Source organism: Aaosphaeria arxii, assembly GCF_010015735.1.
Source record: "Aaosphaeria arxii CBS 175.79 unplaced genomic scaffold BU24scaffold_3, whole genome shotgun sequence".
Lineage (NCBI taxonomy): Eukaryota > Fungi > Ascomycota > Dothideomycetes > Pleosporales > Aaosphaeria > Aaosphaeria arxii.
In genome coordinates this window covers 3,636,381-3,654,936 of record NW_022983476.1, presented here as the reverse complement: position 1 = coordinate 3,654,936, position 18,556 = coordinate 3,636,381, and the positions used below count along the sequence as shown (strand labels likewise).

At 49.2% G+C, this 18,556-nt stretch overlaps 6 protein-coding genes and 1 non-coding gene across 7 annotated transcripts; 5 read left to right on the top strand and 2 right to left on the bottom strand.

Annotated features, from left to right (window-relative positions):
- Nucleotides 1-3,928: 3,928 nt before the first annotated feature.
- BU24DRAFT_479522 (uncharacterized protein) lies at nt 3,929-5,419 on the top strand (the record flags this gene model as incomplete). Its single annotated transcript, XM_033533078.1, has 5 exons — nt 3,929-4,064; nt 4,245-4,398; nt 4,452-4,644; nt 4,719-4,761; nt 4,812-5,419. The coding sequence occupies 5 exons, from the start codon at nt 3,929-3,931 to the stop codon at nt 5,024-5,026; spliced, it is 741 nt and encodes a 246-aa protein (XP_033386488.1). The 3' UTR covers nt 5,027-5,419.
- A 587-nt stretch (nt 5,420-6,006) lies between these two features.
- Nucleotides 6,007-6,142, top strand: BU24DRAFT_t27. The gene has a single exon. It is a non-coding gene; the product is annotated as a tRNA-Gly (tRNA).
- A 2,196-nt stretch (nt 6,143-8,338) lies between these two features.
- On the top strand, nt 8,339-9,317 carry BU24DRAFT_345439 (RTA1 like protein; the record flags this gene model as incomplete). Its single annotated transcript, XM_033523448.1, has 3 exons — nt 8,339-8,548; nt 8,611-9,027; nt 9,084-9,317. 3 exons carry the CDS (start codon nt 8,339-8,341, stop codon nt 9,315-9,317), a joined length of 861 nt encoding a protein of 286 aa, XP_033386487.1.
- A 225-nt stretch (nt 9,318-9,542) lies between these two features.
- BU24DRAFT_165813 (uncharacterized protein) lies at nt 9,543-11,541 on the bottom strand. Its single transcript, XM_033521435.1, has 5 exons — nt 11,054-11,541; nt 10,852-10,987; nt 10,683-10,793; nt 10,293-10,622; nt 9,543-10,219 (listed from the first exon to the last, which is right to left on the bottom strand). Exons 1-5 carry the CDS (start codon nt 11,260-11,262, stop codon nt 9,686-9,688), a joined length of 1,320 nt encoding a protein of 439 aa, XP_033386486.1. The 5' UTR covers nt 11,263-11,541; the 3' UTR covers nt 9,543-9,685.
- Nucleotides 11,542-13,706: 2,165 nt separating this feature from the next.
- Nucleotides 13,707-14,241, top strand: BU24DRAFT_165708 (uncharacterized protein). Its single transcript, XM_033521434.1, has one exon. The coding sequence runs from the start codon at nt 13,834-13,836 to the stop codon at nt 14,125-14,127; it is 294 nt and encodes a 97-aa protein (XP_033386485.1). The 5' UTR covers nt 13,707-13,833; the 3' UTR covers nt 14,128-14,241.
- Nucleotides 14,242-14,355: 114 nt separating this feature from the next.
- Nucleotides 14,356-16,809, top strand: BU24DRAFT_440831 (glycoside hydrolase family 92 protein; the record flags this gene model as incomplete). The annotated part of the gene is made up of 3 exons (XM_033530390.1): nt 14,356-14,383; nt 14,444-16,324; nt 16,382-16,809. 3 exons carry the CDS (start codon nt 14,356-14,358, stop codon nt 16,807-16,809), a joined length of 2,337 nt encoding a protein of 778 aa, XP_033386484.1.
- BU24DRAFT_421146 (FAD/NAD(P)-binding domain-containing protein) lies at nt 16,801-18,553 on the bottom strand. The gene has a single exon (XM_033527658.1). The coding sequence runs from the start codon at nt 18,238-18,240 to the stop codon at nt 16,978-16,980; it is 1,263 nt and encodes a 420-aa protein (XP_033386483.1). The 5' UTR covers nt 18,241-18,553; the 3' UTR covers nt 16,801-16,977.
- Between the last annotated feature and the right edge of the window lie 3 nt (nt 18,554-18,556).

Sequence of the window (18,556 nt, the reverse complement as noted above, 5' to 3'; positions counted from 1 at the left end):
CGGTTGCGGTTGTGGCTGTGATTGCGTGTCCATTGCTCTATGATGGCGAGAATTGGGTTGTTTCGGAGGAGATTGTTTGGATCGTGATTATTGGTATTGGGATGGGTTGGACGGGATATCGGGTGGCGTATTATTTGTTATGGGGGTTGAGGGGGGAATGCGGTTGAGAACAAAGGAATTCTTTGATGGTTGGAGAAGACTGATGGCGGACACAGAGGTGGCGTGTTATATTAGATGAGGGGAGGAGGGAAGAGAAGGGGGAAGAAGGATGTGGAGTGATATTAAGGAGGAGTAATGAGTAGGTGATGGAGTGAGTGAGTGAGTGAGTGAGTGAGTGAGTGAGGAGGATATAGGACAGGAGGAAGTTGGCGAGTGTGGTTGGTTGGCCCTCGGCATCTCCAGACAGGCAGAGGACGATGCGGTTTACGGGGGATCCCGCTAACGACGAGGTGGAATGCGGGATTGGTTGCAGATCATCTCTTTCACGTGCTAAAGGATTCCCACTCGTGATCACCATTCTGCTCCCCCAACAATAAACGTCAGATCATTCTCGTCGAAGTTTTCTACCAAGCTATACCTAAGCTGCGTGGCTGCTTAACAAAATGCATCGTATATCACTCCACCGAGACTTGGATTCCCGGATGAAGAAGGCGGCGATGGCGATGATGTAATGCTGCTATTCTCCCAACAGATATCTATGCATTTTTTCATCAAGGTATCCTGATGTTGAATTCGAGTGCAGTTTGGAATTATTGCATTATTATCGTGAGGTGTTTACTGCAATAAAATAATTGAAGTGGGCAAGATGCGTTCGTTCTAGGGCGACCGATCCACGGGACAAGTTGCCCTTTCTGAACATCCAAAACCCATCGGTTGAGAAGCCAGGAAGAACGTGTAGTCGGAACACGAGAATAAGTATGCGCAGAGATGGGGATTCTAGGTCTCTCTCCCTGTAAAGGCGATGCATACTGGTGTGTCGCATCGAGGTCTAGCCCATCACCAAGACCATCATCCCCCATCGCGCATGGAACTCACACTTGGCTTTGGCGGCGGTGGTTTGTTAAGCAAAAGCAAAGAAGCAAGTCGCAGATTTTGATTCACATACACAGTAGAAATTGCAAGTCTAGGCTAGGTTTTACTAAGCACTGCTAGGAGGTATGTACTGTACTTGCTTGTAGGAGAGAATGGCTCCTAGAGAGCACACCATACGAGGCGGGACGGAGGGGGGATCCCCAAGACAGGCCAGTCGAAGCCCACGGCGATCGGTCCACGGCGGCTTACAGTGCAGGTGCAGAAGTGGTAGATTTATCCCCTATGTTGCAAGTCTATGGAAGTGAATGGTGAGAGGTTGCGGTACTGGTGACTGGTGTGGCGTTAGGGTGAATCCATGGGCTCCCCGCAGATCGAGAGGTCCAAGTAGATCAAGAGTCAAGGTTTGAGAACCATAATAAAGGAATGATAAGTGGGAACAGTTACAGTCCAAGGGGAGGGGACGGTGACGGTGACGGTGACGGTGACGTTGAAGAGAGCCTTTCCCTTCCCTTTCCCTTCCACCTTTTCTCTTCGCGACGGTCGTCGGCCTTTTCCCTGGCCGGTTCGGCCGCTTTTCGACCACCAACCAACGACACCCTCTTTAGACACTGACACTACACACACATGCAAAAAATAATAGTAATTATGATAGTTAATGATGATCACTAATGCTAAAGAATTATAAATTCACTACGACGGATACTATGGGTGCTGCTTTGTACGAGATACATCGGTTCAACATACTGTCAAGGAGGCATGGCGCAACCTGCACTCTGTGTATTCTCTGCATATACGGAGTGTACATGCAGGATTGTAGATATATCTTTCCTTTGCTGGTAGGACATGAACATATTCAGTCGATAATAGATTATAATTACGAGAATTGACTACTTTACTGTAACCTAACTACTCTACGGACATTGTCTCGGGGTTTGATCCTGTTCCCTTATTCCTGTTCCTATTCTACCATCCTGTTCCTCCCTGCTGGTACTCGTACCAGTAACCATGATACCATTACCATTACCATCCATCCATCCATCCATCCATTCATCTCCATCTCCATCTCCGGCCTTCTCTCTCTAACTCCGCTTCTTACAGTGCTTGGACTTGGAATACCTTCCCCATTCTGATCCTTCCACTCCGTACATGGGTAGCATAGGTAGGTTGTGCTTCTTGTGTGCGTGTAATTTGTGCTTGTGCTCGTCCTCGTGCTTGTTCATACTGTGCTCGTGCTTTGTCTTCGTCTTGTGTATTTCCCAATAAATCTAGGGAGGTTGAATGTGGTTATTGACTGACTCTGATGTATGTGTATGTATTAGTTATTCTGCCTACTTAGCTACCAAGTCGTTCCCCCGTCGCTGCTCTCGTGCCACACTTCCGCCCTGTTTTGTCCCCCCCCCTCGCCCTCTCCGTCTCCCTCTCCGTTGCCTATTGTTCCGCTTCCTTTTCTTCCTCTTCCTTCCTCCCCTCTCACAAAATTACTCTTCACCATCGCCGTCTCCCCTCTTACCTACGCTACCATGTTCCGTACACTAACCTAACCTCACTCCACCACACTACACTACGACTACGACTACGACTACGACTACGGATACACTACACAAACCACCAACCCTTTCACCACGACAATCAAACATTTATCCCCATCTCCCCTCCCGCCCACTCACACGACTCACTTACTCTCTTACTCTCTTACTCTCTTACTCCCTACTCTACTCATACCCTGTCCACCTTTCTTTCTTTCTTTCTTTCTTTCTTTCTTTCTTTCTTTCTTTCTTTCTCTTTCTTCCTCTCCCGCCCACTCTCATATTTCACTTATTAAACAAACCCACGAGCCACATCCCCCTTCTCCCCCATTCTCCACAGCAAACACGTCCGCACCCTTCATCTACCTGTCACCTCCACCTCCACCACAACCACAACCACAACCACCGCACTGGCACCGCGTCCATCATAACCGTCATCATCATCGCCTAGCCAACTCACACACCACTTGTCGCGTCAGTCACCGCATAGAGCACCTCGCTCCCGACAATCCATTTGCTCATACCTCGTGCGACGGACTATTCGCCCGCTCGGGCTCGCTCTCACCATCATCCCGCTCACTTCCACAACTCACACGCACCCCCGGACAACCATGGACCTCTACATCCAGTCCCACTGTGACCTTAAACAATGCGTCCTTTAAGCATTCGCTGACCGCGAAGTAAGTTTGGACCCTCTTCTATTTATGCGATCCTATCCTTTCTTTTCTTTTCTTTTCTTTTCCATATCAACTCGCCGTGTCCTACAATCCCCCTCCGCAACAATCAACCCATGACCCTGTCCTGTCCTGTCCTGTTCAGTCACCTCAATCCTTCTCGCTTGTCTCTCCTGCACCATTCACATACATGCCCCGGTTTTCCTTCATTGGTCCCCCGTCATGCGTCAGGGTCCTACCGAGCAAAGACATTCACCTCCTCGCGATGCCACCATGTTCTACTCGTTGTACAATCCCCCGTGCCATCTCCAAACATTAACATGGCTTCAAGGCTCTGCTCCGCCTGCCGGTTCTCCCTCTCATCGCAAACTACCTCTACGACAATCAACACATCTTCGTCATAACCATTCCGCCACCACAAAGCTCCATCGGTTACCTCCAATTCCGGCCTCCATCCTCCTCCGCCTATCCATCTGCTTGTCTACCATCATCGCATACTTCCGCTTGAACCCTCAATCTGCCAATTTGCCTTCCTATTGGAGATTCACCGTTCAAGCTTTACTGGATATCGAATCAGCTTATTTCCGGCTCCTCCCTCTCACTCGATCATTGAAAAGTCTATACATCATGTCCATCACGAACGGCGTTTCCGAGCCTGCGCATGGCGCACATCAGCTCTCAAGAAACAGCACCCTCATGGAGAGATTAGAAGACATGAGAAAGTATATTATGTCACTCGGCCTGACTGATTCGAGTGGACACCAACTCACCGAGCATGTTGCGCACACGGTACATGAGGATGTTCCGAGTGATGACGAGCCATCCACAGAAGGTTAGTTTGAATGCTTGTATTCATGCCGCAATGTTACTTGCACCCGATGGAGCGAAGAGGGCTTTTTTATTTCCCTCGCTACGATGTCGATGTAGAGAGAATGTCGTCAAATGCCTTGAGCTAGTGGTTGTTCTGTCAGGCAAGACTGACTAATTCATGCAGATGCTGGTCGGACTTCAGTCATCCCATTTGATCCGAAGATTCCCGCTCGACTCCAGCCAACCCTCCCACCAATCAACTTTGGAGCAGTTGTCAAGAACAACATATACCGGAGTGGATATCCGAGTGCTGAGAATTTTGGTTTCTTGAAGAGCTTGAAACTGAAAACAATATTGTTAGCAATTGGTCGTATTCTTGCACGCGTAACACCAGCTAATATGACGAAAGAACTCTTGTGCCCGAGCCAATTCCTGAAGGCTATCGCACTTTTATGACTAGCCATGGAATTCAGCATTTCCACGTGCACATTCCTGCCAACAAGGGCAAAGTCCGAATCGCCGCATGCGAGATGACGAGGGCGTTAGAAATCGTCCTCGATCGCTCCAACCACCCGCTCCTGATTCATTGCAATAAAGGCAAGGTAAGCAAACGAAAATGACTCCACGTCGGAGCATTACCATCGATCGCCGGCATTTGACACTGACGATCATGCAGCATCGAACTGGCTGTGTCGTAGGGTGTTTCAGAAGAGTCGAGGGTAAGTTATCGCCTCATCTCAATTCTCCGACACCGCTCACAAATGTCTAGGCGAAGAGTTCGGACCCATCTTTGACGAGTACCACACATACGCCAATCCGAAGGCGAGGTTACTCGATGAGGCATTTATCGAGCTCTTTGACGAGCACACCGTCATGTGGATGGCGAGGCGGTACAATTGGGTGCAGCCCGTTGCCGCGGAGCCGTTGCCACCATCACCACCGTCACCAGTGCCCACCCTCAGCGTCGCAAAACCGAGGGCTTGAGTACCGTGTAATACGAAGCATGAATACATTTCACCTGTTTGGAGAAGGCGTTTATCGGATCGGATCGGACCGGATTGAATCGAATCGAATCAACTGGGTAGAGAGTTGTGGGAGCGTCACACCCCACCTTGCATTTATTTGGCGTACAAGAGTACCGTTCAGCGGCCTCAAAAGGGAAATACTAAGTCATCGGCGTTTCGAAGCAGAACATTGCTTCAATCTCGTTCCAACAAGCAAGCCATGCAAGAGATCGAGAAGAAGAAAATTCCGACTCTTATCTCTCAACATCGAGAGCATATTCCCCAGGCACGCTTTTGCATAGCATCATTGTTTCATTGGGCTGGACCGCAAAAAGGGCGCGCTTCCTTTTGTATTTTCCTTAGTGTATTTCTGCCTGCTTTTGGCACATGTAGCACATGTATTTTTGCATTCCCTGGCGGACGGTGTTAGTCTATCATATGTACTCAATGTACGCATACCCTCGTGCACAATAATGCAAAAAAAGAGGGAGAGAAACATCTGAACTCGCTGCATCGTCCACTTGTCCACTGAGTTCCTATCTGTGTTGAATCATGAGAGCAATCAAGAGATATATACATTCTCGTTCCAATACATTTGCTATTCCAATGCAATACTCAATTCTATCTCAAGGTTCTATTGCTTCGTCAACTTCGTACACCTAGCCAGTCAAGTCAGTTAAACGACCAACTAGTCCGTCCCCACATCCATCCACCAAAAGAAGCCAAACCCCCATGTCCACCCGCTAAGACCAGATAGTTGATTAACCACCTAACTAAACGTCTAAGCGAACCCTTTTTTTTTCATCTAGAAACCCATCAAACTTTTCCCTTGCCCCCCACCATCCCTGTCTCTCTATCACATCCACCACCCACATCCCTTTTTCCACTGTTTCTTTTTAATTCACATCTATATAATTCAAATAAGTTGAGATTCATACATCAACCAATCAAAAAACATCAGCATCGGTGGTTTAGTGGTAAAATTAGCCGTTGCCAAGCAGATCCCTTCAATCTTCAGCTTCAAGGAGTTCGTAGAACGACAACAGGTTTCATAGCAAGGTTCGGCTAGCCCCGGGTTCGATTCCCGGCCGATGCACTCGTTTGTTTCTTTTTTGCTGGTTTTTTTTGGTCCTGGGGGTGGTGGTGGAGAGGGAGAGAAAGGGGACGGGGGTGGAGATGTGGTGGGGACGGGTGGTTATTCTTTTTGGATGAGTAGGAAGGATAGATTAGATAGACATGTAATTAACTTGAGAAGAGAGAGAGGTTATCAATTGAATGAAATTCAGGAATGATGGGATGATTGATGTCTGTGGTTGTGGTAATGCCGCCGTCTAGGAATGATACTTACCTAAGGACTACTACTAACTTCTCAATGATATATATATAAATACCTTTTCACCTTTATGTATGTACCGTTTCAAAAACGCACGTATATGCGTGGATGGAAGAGCCTGCTTGTTCAGTATCATATGTGTATGTTAATAGTAACTAACGACCAAGTAGCAAATCTCTCTCCATCACCCATGATCATCCACCACCCCTCTTCAACCGAGGGAAAGAAGAAAAGAGGAGATAAACGAATGGAAGGTAAGGTAGTCTAACCAGTATTACTTAGATTGAAACATGTTGAAAGTTAACATGAATAGACAAGACAGGACACACGATTAGAATAGTGGATTGGGAAGGGAAGGAAAAGGTGGTATATACAGTAGGATGTATGGAATCAGCATGTCTTTCTCGGGTTTTCGTCTCTCTAGGACAGACATTGTCTATGGAAGAGTAGGCGATGATGATTGTGGAGTTGATGGTGTTGATGAGGGGGAAGTAGGGGAGACATTGTGCGTGCAGATAGATAGAAACACGTAAATGCACGCTACCGATCGAATAAGATAGACTGTCGGTAAGCAGATATTGATGTATTGGAGAAGTATCAATTCGTAGTAATAGAAAGACGTACAAAGGGTTGGCACGTCGGACTGGCCCTCTGCAAGTACTTTGTACTTAATATTGTATTCGCTAAGTCTCCAGACTCTTTACTGGTTACAGTGTACCCTTGACTAGATAGATACTCTAAGTATAGAAGATGCATGAAGCTAGCAGGCGGCCAGCGCGATGGTCAACCCTCTGTACAGCTACCTACATGATTCGATACTCTCATTCACTGGATTTCGATGCAATCTCATCGTAACGAACGAGTACTTGTTGTCGTATGAGTGCACTTTTTGCAGCTGTACTTGCAGAAGAAGAATTTATATAAGTATCTATGGACAATTTTGTTTCAATGTTACTTTTATATGAGAAATAGATAATCTGTGATCATGTGGTATGGGGTAAAACCAGCCATTGCGGAGGAACTAGCTGCATATCAGATAGATACAGATGAATCTGCCTCGCAGACAGACGGACTACCTTCCCATATGCTCTTCCTCCCTCCCCTACTCTCAACCCCTCGTATTTCCAGAAATCAACTATACACACACTTTTTACAAGTGTGAAGGGGAGGAAAGCGGAGGCACGTCTGGGAACCAGCCGATGTGCCATCTATCTTTCTGTCGTACTGTGCTGCAGTTCAATCTCGCGATGGCCTCGGAAAGATGACTACAGATGACGTATGTCTCTATGGAGCTGAAGATATGTGTATGATTGCGTGGTATAATGTGTGAGAAAGATGGATTGAGGCTGTGTCGGAAGTAGAATTAAGCAAGTTGATTTGTGACCATCAACTACGCTCTTCTGCTCCATGCGCACAAACTTCGTTTCTTTTTCCCTTTCCACAAAATATGCCTTACCGAATTAGCGGTCTTGGATCGGGTACGCCACGAGGGCGTATCCAGTCAAGATCAAAAGAAGAGGTGTATTCGTCAAATGACTAGCGTCGCCTAACTGGTGTTCGGAATAGGAAAGGAGTGGGAAGGGAGCGTATTCGCTTGTTCGGCTGTCTCCCGTGCGCTTCGCTGTCATCCTTCGCGATGTTCTGCTCTTTTCGGATTCTTCGCGATGCGGTTTTGCACTTTTCCGGGACGCGCGTTTTGGAGTCATGACGGGTTGGGGTGGGTCTTAAGGTTAGGTGTTCTATGGGATTTACTGGTTCGAGGGGAGATTTGTTGTTATTGTCGTCGTCGTCTTGGGTGTATATAAAGGGATGTTCTTGGTCAATTGTCATGAAGAAGAGTTATCGGATGCATGAATCTTTGATATATCGGGACTACAGAGCTGCTCCACGTATACTCGTAACGTTTAGTCTTACAAGACAACTTCCTTGAATCCAATTCTCAATAACGATCCTCACACGATGGCCCGTGATTCGATCTACCTCTATTCCCCAAGCACAGCACTTGCTGGGGTGGTCGCGGCCATCTACTTCATCCCGATGGTCGTCCTGACCTGGCAAACATTTTTCAAATATCGGTCGTGGTTCTTCCTCTGCGTGCAGATCGCTGCCGTGCTAGAGGTTGCAGGTTATATCGCCAGAGTCGTGTCGACGAAAAAGCAGTCGGATGTCGTATGTGTCAAAGCCATTCCCCTTCCACCGAGACCTTGTCGCTGACAGGCATGACATTGAAGCCGGCGTATGCAGTTTCTAGCTCCCTCATCGTCATTGCGCCTGTCTTTGTCGCCGCTGGCAACTACCTCCTCATCGGACGCCTGATTCGCGCAGTCCTGCCGACCTCCCGACATCGCATATTCCTGATCCCAGCACGCTTCATCACGCGCACCTTCGTCATCCTCGATATCCTAGCCTTCAACGTCCAGGTCTCCGGCACCAGTCTGGCCTCGTCTGTGAACTGGGTGGGGGACCTCGCGGAGACTGGAACGAACATAATAATCGGCGGACTCGCGTTGCAGGTTGCCACATTCTGCTGGTTTCTGTGTATCGCGATTCGGTTCTGGTGGTGTGCGAGGAGGGAGATTGCAGATGATGCACCCGCGGGATGGATCAAAGTGATGCAGGCTATATGGATCTCGAGCAGTCTGGTCCTCGTAAGTTGTCCGCCTTGATTTGATAGTCTTTTCCTGTCAGCTAATTGACTGCCCAGCTCCGCTCCGTCTATCGTCTCATCGAGTTCGGATTAGGCATCGAAGGATACCCATTCACGCACGAGTGGATCTTCTACGTCTTCGAGGCGCTACCGATGCTGCCAGCCATCGCGGTATTCTGCTTCGTGCACCCTGCGAAGTACCTTGGGAACAACGGACACATTGGCAAAGGTACGAGGCTCGACGAAAGCCAGACGGAACTGCGTCAGGATATGTCTCGGTCGAAGGCGTGAAGCAGTCATGGGGATGAAGCCCATGGTAGAGGTGATGATCGTTCAGTAGATGTTGGAGCGGGTTTCCTGTCTCTAAATTGTCAGATTGTGTGGTTCGGTTATCAAATATAGAAGGAGGTTGTACCTACCTGCCCAAACTGGCAGCTCCGATGATCCTGTGACCTCCGTCTTCCAAGCGAATGTCGTTGTTATGCTATTAATATGCCGCCGGCTATCTCAATGATATTCTATAGCCCTAGCACATCGTCCGTGGGCTAAACCATCCAGACGACGCGCTAGGTGGTGATTGTCTAATGAAAGCTAAAAGTAAAATCCATCATCCCCATCCTAACCCTTGATATGTTAAACGAGTGTCTTGGTTCGAATCTTCATTCGTATGTGTAATCCAACTCTCTCGACTGGCCGAGAAATCTCACAAAGGGATATCTCGATACTTCTCTAGGCCATTCCACATGCGTCCTGAGGCTCGATGGCACATTCTTGTAGATGCACTCGATCCATCCCAAGACCTTCGTTGGCGCATCGATTCCTTGAAACCCTACTCTTTCGAGCACCAGGATCGGGGTTAGGGTGGCCTGGATTGCGATGAAATGGGCGAGGAGAATCTGTGCAACATTGTTGTTTGGATCAATGAATGATTGGAATTCGTCGTGCGTCCACCTGGACGGGGCGTTGTATAGCAGCACGAAGGTGGTATAAGCCTCCACGGGGTTGCCATAAGCGGCATCGACAGTCTTGACCAGTATCTCCCAGAACGATCTCTCCCACTCGGTCATGTTGAGAAGCTCAACGGTCTGCAGCGACATATGCGCAGAGTCCAGGTCGTCATGGTTAACGACACCAAGCTGAGTCATACCAAGACGGTTTCTCATCGTTTGGAGATGTCCATCCTCCCGGAAAGCCTGATCCGGTTAGCGTCAGAAGGTCGGTCAGGTCACCAAGCAAAATGCAATAAAGAGCTATAGCAATACTGACTTCAAGCACGGAAGGGATGCCACGTACATGAAAGGCTGAATCAACGTCTCTTAACGCGTCGTCTCCTGCTATCAGATTGCAGCCCCTGACCATGGTGAGGAATTCGAACAACCCATCTTGGAGATGGCTTGATTGGAACGCTAGTGCCAGTGCTGCGCCCATTCGTGCATCGCGTTCGTGCATCGTCTTTGGAGGAACGGAAAGCGCCTCGTTCAAGGACTTGACCGCCATTATTCGGTGCTGGATCGCTTCTTCTGCCACGCCAGCATTGGAGACAGCATCGAGGTGTGATGCCGCAAGCGCGAGGATGGAGTGGATTAGATATTCGTACTACGGAATCAGATCGCATTCGCATAATAGAGATTTAATCATGGGAATCGAGAGACATACATTGTGGGCAAAGCTAGGGATTACCGTGATCCAAATCTTGTCAGCACCGACAGGTAGATGAGGATATGCGGTGATGAGGAAATGATGGAAAAGTCTCATATCAGACATGGTCTATGCGTTGGAAATCAGTCTCTATTGTGTGATCAAGTACAGATATTGGCTTTCTCACGAATGATCCAGGCATCGATCTCAGATGTACCACCTCTTGTGGACTTGGGGAGAGCATGCCTCGACTCCCACTCTGAATGATATTCGCAGGGTATTCGCAGTGCAAACCCGCCTTGATGCAGTGGTTGCAATCTGGTCTGGAATTGATTGGTTAGCCTGAAGAGACGTGCGATACGTAGGAATGTCTATATCTGGTCACATGCCTGCATTCATTGCACTTGATTCTTCTTCTTTTACAGTTAAAGCATCCGCGGCGACTCTTGGTATGCCCTTTACGGGGAATGGGCTTTCGAGGTGCAGGAGGAGCACTCTCACAAGTCGAAGTTCCTTCTGGAGAATCGCTGGAGGAAGTTGAGCGGCGACCCATGCTATGCGTAGGCAACAGTAAGGATGGGAGTGGTGGTGGGGACATCAGGAGTCAAGAACCGTCGTAACGGGCGAACGGCCATCCATGTGGCGATATATACACAAGAACGGAAATGTGGGATACGGTGCTTTACAAGGGCAAGGGATTTGGGGGCTTGAACCAGGGACGTGGAAGTCTTGTGTCCGTGTAAGTGCGTCTGCGTCTGCGTGGGTTTGTGTGTGAGTGCGTGTGTGTGTGAGCGTGTGTGTGTGTTGTGTTGTGTATAGTTGCAGGGTCTGGATGTTCCAGTATGATGGGATGGGATGGAAAAGTGTCAAGGGGGGGGGGGGTGGTGGGAAGTAAGTAGGCGGTAGGTGGTAGGTGGTTAGGTGGTTAGGTTGATGAGTTAAAGGGTACAATCCACCCCCAAGCGACCAATAACCCCCTCCAACACTCAACATAACCTCCACCCAATTGGCACCCATCATCCCGCCCTAATAATCCCTTCCCCCCTACCCTTTCCCCTTCCTTACCCTTCACTACCCTGCCCTTATCCCATCCCCATCCCATCCCATGCTCCCCTTCACCATTTTCTCCCATATAGGACAGCACTCCAAGAATTGCAGCTGAGTCACATCACTTATTCGTATTTCCCGGCCGTGACGAATAAAGTCATCCCGTCGCTGCACAAATCTCTAATCCATCCACCAACTCTAGACGACCCTACTCTAGTTCCTGACCAAGAGTCGCAATGGAGTTCACCGGTGACCACTGACAATCCTCACGATGATGGCTGTGCGAACAATGTACAAGACCCGTACGTCAACCTGCATCAGCCTGAAGGTGTGCCTCGCACAAAACCAAATGGCTGATTACTTTTCCATTGTACGCGGTCAACTCTATTTGGACAGATGTCTGCTTGTATTCGCAAATAGCATCTTCGTACGGTACATCCACCCATCTGGATGCAAGACAGAAGAACTATTCTTGCACTCTCCACTCCCTCCTTCTCTCTCTTTCCCTTCCTTCTTCCAGTTGGACCCAACATGCGACGGCACACAGAGTTTCACGATGCGCCATTCTCTTCCAGCCTCAACAATCGCGGCCCCAACGGTACACACCCCGCGCGCTGTGAACTATTTTGGGCGTGCGGATAGGGTTAAGCATCTAGGCTAGTAGGATAGCAAAATGGACGATGGGCCGCGGTAGAGCTCTGGGGGCAATGATCATCCGTCCACCAAAGGGCGCATTGGTTGCCATAACGTCATGCTCTCTGCGATCCGTCCATTTAGCTGTCACCGCAAGCACTACTGTTTTCAATAATACACCCAGCTGAAAGAAGGAGCTCTTTCGAGATGCACAGTCTTGTCACAGTGAGTCCGGGGGAACAATTTACCTGAAAAGCCATTGGCGTTATTACAGGAATGCCCAGGCGGCGCCAAACCGCTATAGGCGTTGATGGCTTGCATACTGTGAAGCTCGACTCCACTGCCGGGCATAGCAACCCCTCCATACCACACGTGCTTCCGTGTCGGTGGGAGTCCTGTTACTATACTTGGAAACGATACGAGCTTTCCTTCAACCTCACACGCGATCTCACCAGGTTACCTCACGGCATGGTATCTTCCCGACCACCGTCATCTGGTTCAACGAGGCTTCGGAGCCTATCAGGATCGCCAGTTCGACGACGGGACAACACACAAAAGTTGACCTATCCACCGAAGATCGCTCTACTACTCCAGATATCACATCTCGGGGCAGGCTCGGTAAGTCTTTTGGAAGGTCATTTGGCAAGTGTCTTGGAGTCTGGAGCTGGGGTGAGGCCCTTGGATGGATCTGCTTCGCTGTCTCGATACTGAAGTCTGTAACCATGCTTTCCACCGTCATAGGCGTCGTGAAGACGAAATGAGTTTTCGCGTATTAGGCAGTCACCTCAAAACGCAAACCATTACTGAGGCGCCAGCATTTCCAACGTCATTTAACGGCTCGCGAGTGTGACACAACGTCGGAGCCCAGTACCGTAGACGGTCTCCACGGGGGTAGACACACAGTTCATACCCCTGTGGAATTCTACAGTCATCTAGAAGGGGAGCTGTCCCGCTGCCCGAATGCGCCAAAGTACGAGGCTTTCGAGGGGCGGGTTGGCCGAGATCTTGGAATGTTCTTCATGGTGAGAAACAGCAACCAGCATTTGCAGTTTCGAGGTCGCCGAGGTACTTGAACCCTTCTCTATTTTTGACCCGGTTTTCTGCAAGAGCGTGTTGGAATGAGGTCTTTGGTGCATATTGTCACACACTTTGACCCCACCGAAAGTCACAACTCGTTCGGTGCCGCCCCGGGTGCCCGGCCATTTCTTATATTTAACCCTGCGGCTGAAGTCCATTCTTAGAGGACGATCGCTGGGCTCCTGTCAGTCTAGAATCTCGGCCCGCGACACTGGCTAGTATTGCCAATGGCGATAAGTTCGGTGGAAGGTATTGCCGTAGAGACGCACCTTAATCCCGTTGCTTGCATGCTTCTAAACGAGAAGCACGGAGTTGGACTTGCATTGGCCTTTGTACGAGGAGACACGTGGGAGATACTTCGCAAGGCGAGATACGATGCTGACAGCGGGCTGAGACCGCTGGTGCCGCCTGCATGGGCGGAATCCTGCCGATAGGAGTGGAGGGCTCGCGAGTGATATATCTTTGGATTATCAACATCACGAACATTGTCAACTTTGACCTCCTGGTCTACAAAGCTTTATTCATCCTACTAACACCTAATTCCGTGATGATGTTCGCTGACTTGGACGATCAAAACCCCTTACAGCTTCCGATGGACATGTACGGTAACATCGCACAGATTTATTCTACAGCCAGTCTCGTTCGACCCCGCAATATAACATCCCTGATCGGGCAGGAGGTCTATCCGGCTGCACCTCCAATGTGACGTCGTTTATCTGCTATCCACTGTCGTACGTAGTACTTCCAAATGGCGAGGTACAATGTTCATCTCGCTGTCGTGACTTTTTTCATCTACTCAATGGGCTTCCCCGCTCAAGAACAAACAGTTTACTATTGGGGATCACCAGCGCATTGAGCACTCAAAATTGTGTGACAAAAACGGCGAAAACTCTCCCAAATCGAAGACTGGATTTTAAGCACCGTCAGCACAACCATGATGCCCAGGATCAAGCTCTGCCTGGGTCTTTTGATATTCTCACGCCCAGTTCTAGGGGCTACACCCGTGTCACGAGCATCCAAAGATGTGTTGGAATGGGTCAACCCACTAATCGGCAGTAACAGCGGAGGTAATGTTTTCGCCGGAGCAACGCTTCCCTACGGCATGGCAAAGGCCGTAGCGGACGTAGACGGAGAAAACACAGGAGGCTTTTCCACGGATGGCAGCAACATCACGGGTTTCTCCGCGCTACATGATTCTGGGACTGGAGGTAACCCCAGTCTTGGGAATTTCCCAATCTTCCCTCAAATCTGCACTGGCGATGATATCAACGACTGCCTGTACCCAATTGGCAAACGCAAGCTCCCATATCGAAATGATTCCATCAAAGCTGAACCAGGCTACTTTGGCGTCACGTTGAAAAATGGAATCAAAGCCGATATGACCGTTTCAGAACATGCTGCTCTGTTCCGGTTCGACTATTCTGGCGCAACTTCCGACAATCAGTCAACAATCCAACCATTGATTCAATTGGACCTTACCGATCTTTGGCAAAGTCGGCAAAATGCCTCGCTAACTGTAGAGGGAAACAGCGAAAGTGGAAGAATCAAAGGCAACGGCACCTTCCTTCCGAGCTTCGGCGCTGGGTCGTACAAGGCCTTCTTCTGTCTGGATGTGGCGGGCGGCAAAGTGAAAGACTCGGGAGTATGGGTCAATGATCGTGCAGGCACCGAGCCCAAAGAGCTGTATGTCACAAGAGGCTTCAATCTGTTTTATCTCGAAGCTGGAGGGTTCATCCGGTTTCAAGAAACGACCACCATCACCGCACGCATGGGTCTCAGCTTTGTTAGCACTGATCAGGCATGCCGAAATGCTGAAAAGGAAATTCCTGGGCCGGATTTCGACTTCGACGGCTTGGTCACAGCAGCGAAAGATGCATGGCGTAAGAAGTTCACTCCAATCTCCATCGAGACTGGTGGTGTCAATGATACCCTGCTGACTAGCTTCTGGAGTGCCATCTACCGCACCATGATCTCGCCCCAAGATTACACGGGCGAGAACCCTCATTGGAAGAGCGAGGAGCCGTATTTTGACTCCTTTTACTGTATTTGGGATATGTGGCGTGTTCAACTACCTTTCTTAACGATATTGGATCCCGTATCGCAAAGCAAGTTTGTACGAAGCTTACTCGACACCTACAAACACCGCGGATGGCTGCCAGACTGTATGATGAGCACGTGTAAAGGCTGGACCCAAGGAGGCTCAGATGCCGATAATGTCATTGCAGACGCATATGTCAAGAATTTAACTGGCATTGATTGGGAGCTTGCATATGAAGCTATGGTAAATGATGCCGAGAACGAACCTCTTGAATGGAGTATAGAAGGCAGAGGAAATCTGGCCAGTTGGAAGAAGCTACACTACGTACCTTACCTCGACTTTGACCCAGTCGGCTTTGGTACAAACTCACGCAGTATCTCGCGTACATTGGAATATTCTTACAATGACTTCGGGTTAGCAACCGTTGCTAAAGGATTAGGGAAGGACACCTACGAGAAATACATTTCGCGCGCTAGCAACTGGCAGAATCTCTTCAAAGAGGACCAGAAATCGATCATCAATGGCACTGACACAGGTTTCACGGGCTTCTTCCAGCCGAAGTACCAGAACGGTACATGGGGATATCAAGACCCAATCGCTTGCAGTCCTTTGGCCGGGTGGTGCTCACTGACTTCAAATCCATCTGAGACGTTTGAGTCAAGCGCGTGGGAGTATATGTTCTTCGTCCCTCACGATATTGGGAAAGTAATTGAATTGCTTGGAGACCCGGAGACATTCATCCGCCGACTGGACTGGTTCCACACATCTGGTGTGGCAGACATCGGGAATGAACCAGTCTTCTTGACAGTATACATGCCACACTATGCCGGTCGCCCTGGCTTGTCCGCCAAACGTGCGCACTCTTGTTAGTATCATAGAGAACCTCTATAGCAAGGTCGAGACGCTAATCGCATGTTCATAGATATCCCCTCCCGCTTCAACGCCTCAACAAACGGACTTCCAGGGAACGACGACTCAGGTGCCATGGCTTCCTTCACCATATTCGCCAACATTGGTCTCTTTCCCAACCCTGGCCAGAACGTCTACTTCATTATCCCGCCCTTTTTCGAATCCATTAGCGTCACAAGTCCCCTCTCAAACAATACTGCCACCATCCGCAACATCAACTTCGACAAAGAGTATAAGAATATATACATCCAGAATGCTACGCTGAATGGGGAACCGTTTACGAAGAATTGGATAGGGCATGAATTCTTCACCGAGGGCTGGACGTTGGAATTGACGCTCGGCGATGAGGAGAGTGATTGGGGTACTAGGAAGCAAGATCTGCCTCCAAGTTTGTCCGATAAGTTGGCTTCGGAGAGTGGAGCGAGTGAACTGAGTTGGTGAAGGGTTTTCAATTGTGATGTAGCTAAATCTATCTGAAACGCTTACAGGTATCTCAATAAAGGGTCTAATAATACAAATCTGAAAATAGGCAGGCGAGAAGATAGTGATCAAGTTGTGATTCATGTCAAGACTGGTCCCATCACAGCCTTCGTATTGACTCAAACATGCCTACGATTCCCAATCATAATCGGGAAGATTATACTTATCCTCGCTGAATGAACTTGCGAAGAATTTACCGCCCCATTTCAAGACGCCGCTCCAGGTGACCCAAGCAATAATAGTATTCCTGAGCCACAGCCCCCAGGCAGTTTGTGGGGCCATCATTTCTCGAACACCCGGGGGACTCTTCTGCATATCATCAAGCAGCGGCTTCATCCGCTCTTCGTACCGCTGCAGTGCCATTCCGAGGTCATCTTTGTGCTGGCAAACCGCTCCCGCTAACATGTACGCGCCTGCCAGAGCGAGACTCGTCCCCGTCCCCGTAAAACTCGACCCATAGCCTGCATCACCAACGGCGACGAATCGCCCTTTAGATAATCGAGGTAATTTGACTTGGACGAATTCCGAAGCATAGAAATCCTCTGCCTCCATCATTCCTTTGAGAATCTCATCGGTCTTCCAGCCTGCGCCCTGGAAGTGCTGGTATACGTGTCGCTTCAGCGCCTCGTCCCCTTGTTTGGACGCCTGGCGGAAAGGTGTCGAGAAATCAGGTCCATTCTGGGGATTGATCGCCATAAGCAGACCTTGAGTCGTTTTTCCGGACGGACGGGGTCCAATTGCGAGGAAGCGACCTCCCGGTGTGTTGAAGGATTCTCCCAACCTCCCACCGTTCAGAAGATCCCCGTCGATAGTGAAGTAAGCGCCCCAGGAGTTCATGGGGGTGATGTGATCGCGAACTCCGCATTCGAAACCTAACGCTCGAGTCCGGGAGGTTGCGCCGTCACAGGCGACGATGAGATCGAATGTGGAGACTGGTAGAAGCCCATTCGCGAACTCGACGGTAACGGGTCCGTTGTTGTTCTGTTGTATAGAAGCGACTTGTTCGCCGAAGACATATTTGATTCTCTCGTTACTCCTGGTCATTTCGTACAAGATGTTCGATAGTTCGCCGCGATAAATTTCGTATTCAGAAACGAGAGTCTGTTCGTTTGGATCTCCGCTCGGTGTCATGGTCCCAAAAGGTTTTCCACTCGCATCAACCCAGCTGAATCCATCGATCGGTGCTAAGCGAGCTTTGACGGCGGCTTCCATTCCTTTCATCTTTCGCATCACGGTGACGCCAACATTTCGTATGTCGATGTTCTGCCCGTTCTGACGTAGTGATGGGAATCTTTCGATGATGGTGACATTTGCTCCGGCTTTTGCAAGCCAGTATGCTGTTGTGGGACCTGCTATGGAAGCGCCCACGACCAGGACGTTTAATCTTGACATTGTATTGGATGAAAGCTGATCAGTGATCGGATGGTAAAAAGGTAGAACTTGAGAAAGCTTGGAATGGCTTAATCGACTTAAGCTCACTTATGTATGTACTAACGAGTGATTTACTTGTCGGTTAGCTTCCTCAACTATCATGTAGGCAAGAACATCATAAGACGATGATGCATGATAGCAGAATCGACCATGCCTCTTTTATGGGATATATGAGTCATGAGGAATGTAGTGCTGCCTGGAAAGTAGATCCATCCTCTCAGATTCGGGTCTGTATAAGAGCCCGCAGATGTCAAAGATATCCACTAACCTCAACATT

Excerpts from the sequence above, each read along its gene's own strand:
- BU24DRAFT_165813 (XM_033521435.1), bottom strand. The coding sequence starts at position 11,262 with ATGTCCCCACCACCACTCCCATCCTTACTGTTGCCTACGCATAGCATG. Across the intron at positions 10,988-11,053 it reads ATCAAGTGCAATGAATGCAG|ACCAGATTGCAACCACTGCA; the intron begins GCATGTGACCAG and ends AATCAATTCCAG. Across the intron at positions 10,220-10,292 it reads GCATCCCTTCCGTGCTTGAA|GCTTTCCGGGAGGATGGACA; the intron begins GTCAGTATTGCT and ends TAACCGGATCAG.
- BU24DRAFT_165708 (XM_033521434.1), top strand. The coding sequence starts at position 13,834 with ATGGGCGGAATCCTGCCGATAGGAGTGGAGGGCTCGCGAGTGATATAT.
- BU24DRAFT_421146 (XM_033527658.1), bottom strand. The coding sequence starts at position 18,240 with ATGTCAAGATTAAACGTCCTGGTCGTGGGCGCTTCCATAGCAGGTCCC.